Source organism: Dreissena polymorpha, chromosome 3 (genome assembly GCF_020536995.1).
Source record: "Dreissena polymorpha isolate Duluth1 chromosome 3, UMN_Dpol_1.0, whole genome shotgun sequence".
Lineage (NCBI taxonomy): Eukaryota > Metazoa > Mollusca > Bivalvia > Myida > Dreissenidae > Dreissena > Dreissena polymorpha.
The window spans coordinates 124,908,711-124,924,313 of NC_068357.1; the positions used below are offsets into that span (position 1 = coordinate 124,908,711).

Consider the following 15,603-nt stretch of genomic DNA (forward strand, 5'->3'; position numbering starts at 1 on the left):
AGACGCCGCACCATGCGGCGTCTCATCTGGGTCTAGGCTGTTTGCCAAGGCCTTTTTTTCTAGACGCTAGGCATTAATGGGTTAAGTAGAATACAATGCCTGGTCAAAATAGCGATTCTAAAACGGGGCAAATATTTTTAACTTCGGAAATAATCTGCAAACCTTTTATTATTATTATTTCATTATTTAACGAATAAAACACATGTACATCTTAATGATAAAAAATCTTTACAGTCCTCAAATATATATTACTATTCATATCCAAAATAACAGTTTAGAGGTTCGGGTAATTTTTTTAGAGTTGGTCTGGTTGTCTGACATAAATATTTGGTTTACGACCTATGTGTTGTTTCCGTACAAAATGTATATCTTTTGTTATGGAGTAGTTTTACCACACTTGCATATGCATGCTTTTGAAATAAACTGCAATTTTATATATTTGAACTGAAAAATATTAATATCATAAATTTAGATTACCGTTAATTATTTAGTGTTTTTGTTTTCGAAATCATTGTAAATATGCTTAAGTAAAGAAGTGTTAAACTAACAAACGCCATAGATACAAAGCAGAGTTATGGCGCTGTAGATTTTCCTCTCAAATGACACGGGTTCGGATCATGGCGATGGTAATGTTTAGGTTTGAACCTTTTACTTGATTTTATAATTATATAAGATTGTTCCACAAATTGTAGTGTTTTGTAGTAAACACATTTGATCATTAACACACGAACACACGCACGCAAGCATGCACACATACACACGCGTGAATATAAAAGTTTGTGTAGCATTTTAAGAAAATTCGTTAACTGTATTGTTGTTGTTTTTGTTTGGTCAATTTTCATTACTTTATTAATTTTTATTAATTCATTTAAAAGACGTGATATGTTCGGAGTTAAAAAAAATCAAATACCAAGTGTTAGCCTGCTTTATAGGCATTGTGTAACTGTGTTTGTCAATTTGTACATTTATTATTTGCTCTGTCTATTTTTAAAGTTAAGAATGACTTACTACAAATGTATAGAGAGTTAAACACATGTATTGTTTTTCTTCAAAATATTCTTTATTGAAAGAATAAGGTGATTTAAGGAAGAATTTAGAATTTCATGAGAGTACCTAACTGTGTTGTCTTAAGTAGTTTTTTCATCACTTACTGATATCATCATTACCAGCTTTTGAAATGAATACCTTCCAACATATTTAAAAATTATTAATTTAAATTTTTTAACCATGTAGAGGATTCTCTTTACTAATGACCACTCGAAATAAAAAGTTCATAGTAGTATCCCGTGTAAACATTAAATGTATGAACGTCATGTAGAAACTTGTTTAATGTATGGTTATTCATGTATTATTTAGATGCACATTGTTATCAAAAAAGTAAAATAAAATGTAGAAAACATGTTTAGTATAAAAATATTTACTTGTAAACAACACAAATTATTCTTACTCTAACTTTTCACACGTGTTTTGTATTTGCCTCTCCTATGTTAATAATTTTGAATGTTGGCGTACGGTTTTGAAGTGCATGCATCTATAGGGTACCCGTTGTCTTTAACCCTTTATAATCGTAATTTATTTTCACATGTTTTGTTTTATAGTTGCACTGCTTGTATGTTTGGTTTTTGGAATAAGTTAAAATGAAGTGCGTATTGACTGCGGTTAATAATATTTTTTTTGTTGTCTATGGTATGGACAATTTAAAGATTGTATCATACAACTGACGTGGACTGAATAATGTTTTAAAAAGAACTGATGTTTTCAAATACTTAAAAAGTCCAAATGCCCATATAATTATAGTGTATTCAAGATAGTCATTTATTTCCTTAACATTAAGCAGATTTTCCCAAATAAGGATTGCGAATGCTATTTTAGTTTTGAAACTGCTAATTCAAGAGGATAATTTAATTTAATAATGTTTGACAATCATGTCTGTTAAAGCACTCAATCTAGATAAAAGATACAGACGGACATGTACTAATTGTATACTTAACAAGATAGATAACTATATATTCACGCTGTGTACTTTTTATTGACCAGACAATTATGAACGTTTGTTTTTATAGTAGTTGCCATTGGAAATGAGTCCTAAACATAACGTGGAGTTCTTAATTTTGTGCTTGATGTGAATATTGATAATGGCAACTATAAAACATTCAATTATATTATGAAGTCGATGAAATTGTTATCTACTGTATTCAATGATAGAATTCCTAACTAATTAACTGGGCTAGTTGTAAAATTATTGTAAATTTTGTTGTTTGCTTAAAATAGTTAATACCATTGTTATTTTGTATGTGTATAATTGTTTCAAAGTTGATATTCCTCGAAAGTCAAAATTTTCGTTCTATTTAACAAGCTATTTATGTATGTGTCTGTGCGGGTGAAATGTGTGTTTGTGACTGTATAATCATATGCATGGAATTTATCTTTTTCAATTATAACACATATATGTTTATCTACATTTATGATATCAATATATGTAATGAATCAAGCACATCTGAACAATTTAATCAAGGAACGCTATTTATAAGCTTATAAATCAACATATTTATATGTAAACTACGAATCTAACGTGTAATGTATGGAGGTATATAAAAGCTAAATAACGAAAAACACTATTCGATATTAGCTATGTACCATGTAGTAAAATTTGATCTTGTATTAAATATATTGCTTGTGTGTTGTTCATGAGTGAACAGATTTGAATTAAAACATAACCTTTTTGTAATTGTTGTACTGCTAGTGTATTTTTGTTCCTTACGAATAAACTAGAATTATAAGTTGTAACCTGTTATTTTTTTTACCAGACACCCGAGCCCTCAGTAAGAAGATATCTTTATACAGTTACATAGAAGCTTTTATCAGGAAGATCAGAAAATCTGTATCGGATAAATGTGCATAAAAGGCTACAAAATAAATGTATCAATTATGTACACGATCCAGATTTTAACAGGTCGAATTCTTGTGAACGGTCAAAGGAGAAGTGTGATAGTTTTGCTTAGAACGTTTTTGATGAGATTTATACATTATTGGTAAAGTTTAACTATATCAGCTTTAATATGAAAGCGTATTGATTTAAGCCTTCAAATTTTCCTTGGTACTTGATGATACAAATACATATTTGTCGCGTTCTGAGAAAACTGGGCATAATGCTTGTGCGAAAATTGTTATCCCAGATTAACTTGTGCTGTCCCCACAGGATTATCAGGGACGACAATTTACGCTTTTATGAAATTTGTTCGTTTAAATTAAGTCTCTTCTTAGCAAATCCAATTTAGGCGGAAAATGTCGTTCCTGATTAGCCTGTGCGGACTGCACAGGCTAATCTGGGACGACACTTTACGCACATGCATTAAGCCCAGTTTTCTCAGAACACGACTCATATAATTATGTTTTCCATTTCATGTTCTGAAACTGTATTGATAGCATGTGCGTCATGAGTTGTTCATAGTGGCATTCAAAAGTTGTTTCATTTTGATGATCATTGCCCGTTTTGTATTTAACCCATTTATGCCCAGTGGACTCTCCCATCCTTCAAAATTGGATCAATTTATTTCCAAAATTAAGGATTTCTAGTTTACTTATTTCTATATTTAGAATATTTCTCACAGAAATTCCTTTAAGCAAACAGCGCAGACCCTGATGAGACGCCGCATGATGCGGCGTCTCATCTGGGTCTACGCTGTTTGCCCAGGCCTTTTTTCTAGACGCTAGGCATAAATGGGTTAAACTTTACAATTATTAAATACTACAACTTGAACAGAGCTATTTTAAAGAAATAAAATACGGTTAATATATCATCATGATAACATGAACGCTTTACAAATAAATAGTACAATCCTTGTTTGCACTAGCTGTTACGCACTATACAAGTCAATGCAATATTTAGATATTATACGTATCTATGAACGAACACACATTATTGACTTGGGAAAAAGAATTTGAGCAGGAAACGTTGGTAAATAGAATTTTTAGTTGTTAGTTGTTACATAGGCACGCAATTGCAATTTGCCATTGACTTAAAAAACATTGACTTATGATAAGCACACTTATTCCATTAAAGCTAAAATAAGAAAATAATGCTTTGATACATACATATTCTGACGTGTTCTTTGGTTTTCTTTTATGAAGTTAATCATATAATCAGACATAAAACGTTGGATTGATATACGATGTTACTGAACCTATTGCTTTTTTTTTGCGTTAGAACGTAAAATGCACGTTTAACACACGGAATAATAATAATAATAAATAATAATAATAATAAATAATAATAATAAATTCAGAGAAATACATCAGAGTGAAAAAAATGTTTACATCCGTCTGATACAGGGTTTATTAATTTGAAAACTAGAATACAAGTTCACAGGAAGTTGAACCAAAACATACATGGAGGAAGATTATATAACTACAAAGGAAAACCTTATTCATCTACAAAGACATGAACACGTTAGGGAAATCCCTACCATCATGTGCAAAAATATTAAAACGACACAGAAACAATTTATGGTTCTGGAACTAATACTTGTAAACATGTCGCTGTCGGCTTTAACTTAGTTTTCATGAATGCATTAAGTAAGGGTAGCATTGTTAGAGTTAATTTATATTTTTTTACAAATATCTTTCAAATTCATATATTGGTTTTAGATTAAGAGCATACACATTTTGTAATTTTAATCGTATATGATCGATTTTAAAATGCCTTGAAATAATGATATTGGGAAATATTTTCGAAACTATTAATTTATTAAAGGGACTGTCAACCAGATTGACGAAACACAGAAAAGTTCTAAAATACCGTATTTTTTACAATTATTAGTTGATATTGATTAAGTTATATTACATTACTTGACAAAAGTTGTTAAGTTTTCATATTTTCAGTATATTCGGTAATCAAATTTTGCAAGGTATGTCTACCAGGTTACTGCCAGTTAACTAAATATAAAGCAAGTAGATTTATCTTCATCGTCAAGTGGTAAACCCAGGAATGCAAAGTGTGCATGCGTAGTGAATTGTTGGCGTCGCACTGATGTGCGGCGAATGGTATGTAATACGTTTTTTTCGCTTATGGGAGGAGAAGTTATTTTACGGATCAATGTATATATTTTTGTTGTCAGAATATCTTGCATAGTGGTGATTTTTTTGTGTATATTAGTGTAAATAAGTACTGCATTTGTGCCTATTACATTAACTACAACATTTATTGCCAATAATTCAAAGCTAATTCTTTTAATAAATAACTGATCACAGGGACTGGGCAATACTAAAAGATCACAGGGAACTACGAGAACCGGTGAAACTTTCTGGTTTTGTATAAAAACAAAACTTCTTTGTTCCACTATCCTAGCAACCACCTAGTTACTCGCTATAGAGCGCGAAGCGCGACACGTATTATTAATTGTAATAATGAGTCTTGATAAAGGAAGCAGCCGCTTACCAATGAGGAGCACCATCACAGCACCCCAGTCTTATTACTATCAAGTCCTCCTACAGGGTGTTTTTTTAGAACCAAATATAGAAAGCCGCAGGCCTGACCCGTATCTTGCCAGTGGTATGGACCCTTTGGTATGGAACTTTAACCCCGCTCACTTTCCAGCGTTTAAACTTCCGGGTTTACATTTAAACCGACTTTTAATAGCTTATTAATATCTTAGTTAGAAGGTGATTTTTCAAGCGGCTCCGTAGTGTAGTGGTTACACGCTCGCTTCACATGTGAGAGGCCCAAGGTTCGAGCCCAAGTAGAATCATATTATTTTATTTGTGTTCTATGTTAACTTTTTGTTTTGATGTAGACATTTTAGTTTAAATAAATATGCTGTTTTATTGTAACCATTTTTTGCTTTTATTATGCCCATGAAATATATGTGTGAGAGGGTGGGGGGTTCGTAAACACATTCAAACTTTTACAGTGTTTTCATATCAATGAGTACTCAACCCCCATCGTAAATGAGCAACGTAAGAATAAGTTCAGAATCATCTCCCCTTGAAGTTGAGAAAAATATGAAATTACGCTTACAAGATGAAGCAGATTTTTTAAAACCTACACTGTTCTGTTCCATTAATGAAAACTGCACACGGATGCCAGTAAAAAAAGGAAACCAATGTAAATAAAATGAACTTTGAAATATTTGGGGGTTACAACACAAAATCATAGATAATGGTTATTTGGGGGTTATAACACAACATCATAGATAATGGTTATTTGGGGGTTATAACACAAAATCATAGATAATGGTTATATCAGTATCTTTTTATATTTTGTTTAAAATAGTCGGCCAATATATAAATATTTACAGTAGAAAAAAAAATTCGTTCCATGTAACTTCATTGAGTGCCTTTTACACTGAAATTCCCGACGCCCTTTGATGCTTGCATCAATACTTATCTTGTATATATGTTATATATAAAATATATAAATGATCAATCTACTTGCGTTATTTAAAGTGTGAATATCGTTATGTCACGTATTTTCGCGATGTACTTTCGATTTCACATCGCGAAATTTTATTACCGAATATACTGAGAATATGAAAATTTCTCAAGTAATGTAAAAAATATACCAGTCGTGATATTTTAATCAATATAAACTAATAATTGTAAACAATACGGTATTTTAGACCTTTTTTTCTACAATCTTTATGACGGTCCTTTAAAGGTTTTCAAATGTAAAATCGCATCACATTATTTAACCTAGTCGTCCATGTATATAAAAAGCGATAACTACGACATACCATTCCTAAATACTTATTTATATTGACCAATTTTCATGGAAGTTTACGCTCTAGAAGTCACGTGTATAGTACATGTACAATCTTCATGAAATTTGGTTATTTGTGTTGTTATGATACCTCACACGAGTTGAAAATGGTAACAGTTCGCTGAATTATATTGTCGCAAGTGAGCTGGGCATAATATGGCTATAGTGAAGTCCTTGTCAAAGCTCTAGAAGTCACACTTTTTGGTCCAATATTCATAAAACTTGTAGAGAACATTTTTAAAATAATATTTCGGCTGATTTCGAAAATCTTAACGCTCCGTCAAAAACATGGCCACCAGGGGGCGGAGCAATTTTCCTTCTATTGCTATAATGTGACCTTTTGAACACTCATGGAGACACATTTGTTATCACATCTTTAAAAAAAATTGTCAGAGAATTTGTTCTAATGACATCTCAGCTGAGTATGAAAATGGTAACGGTTGAAAAAAACATGGCCCAAGGGCTGCGCAGTTTTCCTTATATGGCAATTACCTTGTTTACTCTCTAGAAGTCACACTTATAGTTCAATCATCATGAAACATGGTCAAAACATTTAATGTAATGAAATCTCGGCTTAGTTAAAAAATGGTTCCTGTAAGAAAAAAAAGAAACTCATTTTACTAACAACATGCGACGCACATGATAATAACTTTTGACCCTGGGGTCAAATCAAAATTCCAAATAGTTTATCGTCGCACATATGCTCATAGCTACCATGTGTGTAAGTTTCAAGGTTCTATTGCTAATAGTGTAGAAGGAGATAGTGGAGAACCACGCCCACCCAAAACTTTAAAATGGGTAAAAAAACTCATGAAACTAACAACATGCGACGCACATGATAATAACTTTTGACCCAGGGGTCAGATCAAAATTCCAAATAGTGCACCGTCGCACATATGCTCATAGCTTCCATGTGTGTAAGTTTCAAGGTTCTAGTGCTAATAGTGTAGGAGGAGATACTGGAGAACCACGCCCACGCAAAACTTTAAAATGGGTAAAAAACCTCATTTTACTAACAACGTGCGACGCACATGATAATAACTTTTGACCAAGGGGTCAATTCAAAATTCCAAATAGTGCACTGTCGCACATATGCTCATAGCTACCATGTGCGTAAGTTTCAAGGTTCTAGTGCTAATAGTGTAGGAGGAGAAAGTGGAGAACCATAACCCACCCGCAATTTTGTTTTAACATTACTTCTTCAGTTATTCACCAATTGACTTCAAATTAATACTGAATATCTCTTATGACAACACGGTCTCGACCATCCATGTCCACATTACCCACCCCGGGGCCCCACCAACATAGGTCTTGCCCACCCAAAATTGCCTTTTAATTTAACATCTATGCGGCGGGGAGATACGCGTCGGCCTCTTCCGCGCCACTTCTAGTTGTTATTGAATCAGTATGTTTTACACATTTTCTTTTCTTTTTGAAAAAAAAACAAAAACAAAAATACAGCCACGATCATATCATTCGGCCAGGGCCTATATCGTGCCAAAGACCTCGTCCTCCCTCCGACAATGTATTGGTATTGGCATAGAAAATAAAGAAGTCAGGTTGTCATCACGTCATATCATAAATAGGAGTGGACGAAATGCATACTTATTAAGCCAAAGTATATTTTTCATGTTCTATTACTTCTGTAGATACCCTATATTACAGAACCGAGTATTACAAATGATGATTGTAAAGGAAGTCTCGCCTCTTGCGCCCCATGAAGTTTGCGGGATTGAAGAAGTTGGTGCTGATAAGCTGCTTGTTAATGGCATTGGGATCGAAGCTTCCCATGTTGCCGCCGCCACCGCTGCTGCTACTTCCACCGCCACCTCCACCCATCATGGCTGCGGGGTTGGTCATCTGTGCGGGAGGCTGGCTACCACTGCCGCCGCTAGAGCTGCTGGATGATGAACTGCTGGAGCTTCCCCCGCTGCTGGAAGGGGACATGCTCTGACCAGAACCTGAAGATGATCCGGAAGATGATCCTGACGATGAACTTCCTCCGCCACTTCCGGATGTCATGCCCTGTTGAGAAGCACTGGCGCTCGAGCCAGCACCACTTAAAAATTTACTTGGGTCTCCTTTGTTTTGATCTATGGAGTTGACAGCATTTGGATCGAAACTTCCTCCACTTCCACCTCCACCAGAGCTCGATCCACTTCCGCTGCCGCTACTGCTACTTCCGCCACCTCCGGAACTAGATGGGGACATACTCTGACTGGAACCAGAAGATGATCCGGACGATGAACCTCCACCGCCACTTCCGGATGTCATTCCCGTCTGAGATGCACTGGCGCTAGACCCTGCCCCGCTTAGAAACTGACTTGGGTCACCTTTGTTTTGACTTGGTGAATTGATTGCATTCGGATCAAAACTGCCACCGCCACTGCCGGCGTTGAACTGCATGGAACCGCCAGTGGAACCTGACGACGATGAAGCACTCGAACCGGATGACGTCCCGCTCGAACTAGACGAGGAGCTTCCGCTCCCGGAACTCATGGAAGAAGGCATGGAGCCACCGGAAGAGCTGCCTCCGCTACTGCTGGATCCCGACTGACTACTAGCGCTTGGCGGCGGACTCTGTGTTATTTGAGGATTTGCGGCGTTTGGGTCGAACGATCCGGAACTTGAACCTGCAGCGTTAGTAAACATGGGGAATACTCTTCAGATATTAAAATAATAAATAAAACTATTTTTCCCTAATGTTTTGTGTGATTGTATATCGCAAAAAAAGGAGATCAAAATCACATAAGTATGACGTACTAGTCGATGCAGTTTGTTTTTATTGAAACTTATTTATTTTAGCTCGATTGTATTAAAATTCCTTACTACTTGTTTGAAACACTCTTTAGTCCGTTTCCTGGGCCTAGAACCAGTACTTGGTATCTTTGAGGGAGATCTTAAGAACGCTCCCACAGTGGAGATCGAACCCATGACCTCCCGGTCGTTAGGCGGTCCCGGTCAATGCAGTTAATGTATTATATAAATTTTATCAACAGTAATACCTGAACTCGACTGGGACGCGCTGTTAACGGCGCTAGGGTTGAAACTCGGTACACTGGAACCAGAACTAGAGCTGGTCCCGGGCGGCGAGCCTCCGGTGCCGCCAGACTGGGAGGCTGCGCTGTTCGCCGCATTGGGGTCGAACGAGGAGCTTGAAGAGGAGCCGCTCCCTGGAGGCGCCGCACCGCCGCCACCACTGGCCATATACTGCTGAGCCGCCTGTGATTGCTGCGAATAGAGGGCGTTCGGGTCGAACGTCTGCCGACGGATCCGGAAGCCTGAGGGCAGATTACGGCAAATTACACGGGCTTACTAAGTCACGGACAAGTGATCAGGGATATTAATAACCAATCCAGCAACTTATTGTTAGACTCGTGTTCATTTTTGCAATCCGTCTTATTCAACGGTTTTGGACATATTAACATTAAGTTAAAATGTTAGACGAAGAAAACAAGTTTATCACTTAACGTCTGTATTGGCAGCTTTCTAGGTACTGGGTAAATAGAAGTGCGTAAAGTGTCGCCCCAGATTAGCTTGTGCAGAAATTATCTTGGTAGCGAAAATCCCGCTTAGCCGGAAAGTATCGACCCTAAATAGCACAGGCTAATATGGGAAGACTTTTTACGCATGCGCATTAAGCCAACTATTCCCAGAACGTGGCACGAAGTACATGCACTATTTTTGCTACAATTGAACTATGTGGATTGAATGTCGCATTCAAGTATCAGAGAAACGTACTGATCATGAACGTTTATAAAAAACACAACAATTCAGTCGCAACTTAAACGTGTCGTAACATCTATTATAAGACAGGAACCTGGTGCATAGGAACCACGTTTAAGAACCATAAGAGATTTTTTATTTGCAATTGTACGGGTGACCAAGTTCTTCAAAACAAAAGTGTGCTTGTCATTTGAATTCCGCTGAGCAATAAAACAACAACAACCCATGCTGGCTTCTTTCACAGAATAGAAGAGATTTATGAAACTTCTTTTGTTATTATCTCTCAAATCAAATAATGATGTCGGAAAAACGAACATGTGTACATGTATATTGATGTCAATATAATTATGTAACGCGCAACCGAAACATCATTTACTTAATGCAATGTTATATTAATTTTGAATTAGCACATGTGTCATAGCACGCTGTTTGTTAAACACATCGTCTAATACGAATGTATGCATTGTTGATTTGGTTATTGTGATTCTAAATTTCAATAATACAAGTTTTCAACAAATCGATAATGATTAAAATGTACTTACCATCACTTAATGTCGCCGCTACAAAAGGAACGAGAATTAACACAAGGTTTGAAAGCGCCATATTGTATGAAACTAGAGGATTTTTTTTGCGACGACCCGATGTCGTCTAGATATAGAGGCTATCTGCGAACAAGATAAGCGCTGACCTCGCACACGTGGGCGAGAAAAGTGCCCTCGCATCACCTGTCGGCGTGACAAGGTGCACTGGTACGATAAACCGTTATTTAAGACTAGTTTGTTATTATGTGTAAATGCTGGTAAAATTATTCTGTTAGGAATGTTAATGTTCTTTCATAACATGCATTGCGACTGACTTATAAAATGGCAAGTTCCATATAATTATAGATACAGCTGTTATAATATTAAATGTGTTGTATGTATACTAATTAAGCAATTTCTGAGAGACTTTACTAGTTTATATGGATAAAGGGGCATATAGACGGTATTTCCCTTATACAGTTTTAGGTATTTTGAAAAAAAAAACTGAATCAAACGTTGACTCTTTTAATACACAGTTCCATTAGAATAAACTCTCACACAATGCAATAGGTAATGGTTAACTATGAAAATAGATTGAATATAATCAATAAATGTGGTCACTTCTTTTCATGAGAATAAATTTTACGATAAAACATATATTCGAAACTCGTTCCCGAACAAATAAATAACCCTATTTATCTTTGGTTTTATTCATTTTAGAAAGATGGTGAATACAAAATTGAAATACGAACACTTTTATTTAAATACAAGACCCGACCGACCAAAAAGGAAATGAACCGATACTGCGGGTAAGTTTCGGTACCAGTTGCATACAATATAAAGAACTTTTATGAGCCTCGTCTTGCGAAAAACACAACTCATATTCATTATTTTATAACTCGTATTATCAAACGCTCGTGACGACTAATGTCCTCTATCAAACCGTTAGAATTTAAACGCGATATGCCTTCCTGCACCTGCTTGTCCGGATTGCCCACGGGCCGATATCTGCGTCGGAGATACTCAGTTACATTAACATCGTTGGAAATCGTTATTATTATGGTAAATGTACTATGTTGAATGGTGTACCTACTAAAATGTATATGTTTCTTATGGTGTCTGTTGTCTTGGTTTTGGATGCAGGTGAGAACATGTGTTTTCTCTTGTCAATATTTGTGTCGCGTTCTGAGAAAATTGGTCATAATGCCTGTACGTAAAGTGTCGTCCCAGATTAGCATGTGCATTCCGCACAGGCTAATCAGGGACGGCGCTTTCCGTCTTAACAAGATTTTCGGTAAGAAGGGGCATCCTTTAAACCAAAAATACCATAAAGCGGGAAATGTCGTCCCTGATTAGCCTTTGCGGACTGCACATGCTAATCTGGGGCGACACTTTACGCACATGCATTAAGCCCAGTTTGCTCAGAACGCGGCTCATTTGATGACGTCTGAATTTGACGTTATTCAATTACTACGTGTTTACGTTTGATATTTCAGTTACTAGTCAATAACCATTTACAATAATGAATTTAGTATTATGCGATGTTATGCATTTCGCTCTCCATAACTTAGTAACATATTTAACAAATAACAGTTTTCAAAGTGTTAGAGCACGTACAAATGACAATTTTAATCATCTATTGCAGTAAGCATTTAAACATCATACAATTATACCAATACAATACATGATTATTTAATGATGTTAAATTACACATCATTTTTTACCAAGGTGTAACAAACATCAATCAAACGATTCTATTTATTCCAGTAAAAGCGTCATATGATTCCGGACGAGGTTTTAATCCGTTAGTTCGACCATTTTCGAACAATGTCGGTGACCACGGGTACGAGATGCACCGTGTTCCCGGTAATCCCCAACCGATAAACGCCAATTTTCCGGATTTTCAAGGAATGGAGCAACACGAGCTTCCGCGCCCCTTGCCGCTTGACGGCGAGCCTCTACCGGAAGGCGCCCATTCCTTTCCACCGGTGGAAGAGGAACACCATTTCCTGACCAGACCCGTGAACGTTATGGTTACTAACCAAGGACCACACTATCTTCCTCGTCCAGTGTCCATCCAACCCTCTCCGTTCCACCATCCTGGAACACTCAACTCACCATTTTCCCCTCGCCCTTCGCCACCGAATATTAATTTCCAGAGCTCTTCCGGTTCGAATATCTTCGCCCAGAACGTCATCATCAATACGCGCGTCTTCCAGGTGCCACAGGAAATGAGGCACCTATCTTTGGGATTGATGGGGCCACCATCGCCTTACCAATTCACGGAGTCAGGACAACCGTTTATCAACCAAGATAACGAGTTTAGTCAACCATCGCCGTTTAACAAACCCATGGAGTTGAAACCACCAATGACGACGTATTATAATGTTGACATACCAATCCCGTTTTACAACGATGAGCAGAAATTAACGCCGTTCGTCAACGTTGCTCAAGAGGTAAGTCAACCGCCCACTTATAATAAGGTAGATCACGAACTTCACCCGATGTTCTACCAACTGTTCACTTCCGTCGCAAACATGAAAGAATCCGTCGATCGCCACTACGCGCAGAAAATGATACCGAATCCTTACGGGACGGTTTCTAAGAATCTACCGCCACTCACGAAGGAGACCGAAACGTTGGCGGTAACGAATGAAGGAGTCTTGCAGGGTGTGGGTGACAATTGGGCATCTGCTTCCGTTGAGAGTGATCGGGAGCCTTTCCACCCCTTGTTGGCATAGCAAGGAGATCGATCTGGTATACACAAATAAACTCACTTTACTTCTCAGACGATAACACGAATATTTGTTTCAGTTTAGATCTGTATGATTAAAATACGATGGATGGGAAGGCAGACTTGATTTGTTGTTATTTCATTTGAAACGGTTTTACAAAAATTCTAAATGGGCATCGCTCTGGGAAAAGCGGGCTAAATGCATCTTTGTAGTGTCGTCCCAGATTAGCGGGCTAAATGCATCTTTGTAGTGTCGTCCCAGATTAGCGTGTGCAGTCCGCCCGGGTAAACAGGATGTCATTTTCCGCTTATATGTTTTGTTTTGTTTAAATGAAGTCTATTTTTTTATCGAAAATGCAAAAAACGGATACAAATCGTCGTCCCTGATTAGTTTGTGTGGACTGAACAGACTATTCTGGGACGATACTTTACGCACATGCATTAAGCCCCGTTTTCCAAGACCGCTACTCAAATGTAAAGATTAAAATTATAAACGGGTTCAAACACCATTTTTGTTATATTAAATCTATGAAAAGTTGAAAACAGTTCATAAAACGAACGCACAATGTGCATTTATTGCAATTATAACTTGATGCTGTGGTTATAATTTTACCGATAAGTATTTTTTGCTTAGAAACACCGGTAGTCATGTAGAAAATAATCACTTTTTGATTTCATAATGGAACAATTCGTTATGTTTGATGGATAATTTGAAAATCTGGCACAGCATTTTTAGTGACGAATATAATGGGAGGCAACTGCTTATGCAAAAGTTAAAGTGGATTTGTTTCCTTTTAACAGAATTGTTTTAAATTTTGTTTTAGAGATAGAAGTTAAACTGTGTTTGTTATCTTAGACAAACATACAACATGTATTCAATCATTGGAACATTCACCACATGAACGAAGGCTTTGATATATTATGAAATACAAACATTTAATGACGGTTATGATCAAGTTTGATTCAATTGACGTCTTTGGCGTTATATTCCATGCCTTAGACAACACATGGTCTTGCAAGCTGCTGTCACTTTGTAATACGGGAACAATGAGAAAAATTGTCTTGCCATCCGCTAGGTTTTTATTTAAGGTTAGTGATCAATTACCTGTTCAATACAGGGCAAAAAGACAAGACAAGATTAAACATAACAATGGTGAAACATGGGATAACCACGTTGGAAATTTCGATGCACATAATTATGGGGGTTAAACCGGCTGATATGAATGCTGAACCTTAGCAACGCATTAACCTCAAAATACACACACGTATAAACACATAGTGCAATTTAAAGTAAACCAATAAAATATAAAATTATATACCATTTAATAACAAAAAATGTTGAATAGGTAAATATTTGCCTGAGCAACACAACTTTTTGAGGCACTATGTAAGAAGTCAATACGGTTTATATTAAGCCTTTCTTGTACACACCGTTTATGAACCTACCACAGCGAGATACGAACACTGGTCATCTTAAAGGGGCCGTCCAACAGATTTTGGCATGTATTAAAGCATGTCATTTTATGCTTTATATTGATAAAGTTAAACATTTCAACAGGGCTCGAACCACTGACCCCTGGAGTCCTGCAGTACAAAGTCTCCCGCCTAGACCACTCGACCATCCATGCTCATGCTTAGAACGGATGTTTTTTTTACCTATAAAAGCAATCCTCGTAGTTTCCCCAAAATATAACTAATACAACCGAATTTTTTAAATTATTCAATCGTTTCGCGTCGCACGATGCTTATAATTTTCAGGTTTTCAAATCGTCAAAAGATGCATATAATGGGTACTTAAGAGCATGGTTAATGGTCAGTATTACTATTTCCTCTAAAATATCATAACCAAAACGAAAATGTGCGAA

General features: G+C 36.5%; 2 protein-coding genes across 2 annotated transcripts; one reads left to right on the plus strand and one right to left on the minus strand.

The window, feature by feature from the left end:
• Positions 1-8,213: 8,213 nt before the first annotated feature.
• LOC127871320 (uncharacterized protein DDB_G0271670-like) lies at positions 8,214-11,190 on the minus strand. Its single transcript, XM_052414122.1, has 3 exons — positions 11,026-11,190; positions 9,763-10,038; positions 8,214-9,390 (listed from the first exon to the last, which is right to left on the minus strand). Exons 1-3 carry the CDS (start codon positions 11,084-11,086, stop codon positions 8,432-8,434), a joined length of 1,296 nt encoding a protein of 431 aa, XP_052270082.1. The 5' UTR covers positions 11,087-11,190; the 3' UTR covers positions 8,214-8,431.
• A 795-nt stretch (positions 11,191-11,985) lies between these two features.
• Positions 11,986-13,860, plus strand: LOC127871321 (uncharacterized). Its single transcript, XM_052414123.1, has 2 exons — positions 11,986-12,147; positions 12,772-13,860. The coding sequence occupies exons 1-2, from the start codon at positions 12,078-12,080 to the stop codon at positions 13,743-13,745; spliced, it is 1,044 nt and encodes a 347-aa protein (XP_052270083.1). The 5' UTR covers positions 11,986-12,077; the 3' UTR covers positions 13,746-13,860.
• Positions 13,861-15,603: the final 1,743 nt, after the last annotated feature.

What these genes read in the sequence shown, in the direction of transcription:
- LOC127871320 (XM_052414122.1), bottom strand. Translation starts at nt 11,086, where the DNA reads ATGGCGCTTTCAAACCTTGTGTTAATTCTCGTTCCTTTTGTAGCGGCG. An exon ending in AGCGGCGACATTAAGTGATG is followed by an intron (nt 10,039 to 11,025) that starts GTAAGTACATTT and finishes ATCTGCCCTCAG; the next exon opens with GCTTCCGGATCCGTCGGCAG. An exon ending in CGCGTCCCAGTCGAGTTCAG is followed by an intron (nt 9,391 to 9,762) that starts GTATTACTGTTG and finishes CTAACGCTGCAG; the next exon opens with GTTCAAGTTCCGGATCGTTC.
- LOC127871321 (XM_052414123.1), top strand. Translation starts at nt 12,078, where the DNA reads ATGTTGAATGGTGTACCTACTAAAATGTATATGTTTCTTATGGTGTCT. An exon ending in TGTCTTGGTTTTGGATGCAG is followed by an intron (nt 12,148 to 12,771) that starts GTGAGAACATGT and finishes TATTTATTCCAG; the next exon opens with TAAAAGCGTCATATGATTCC.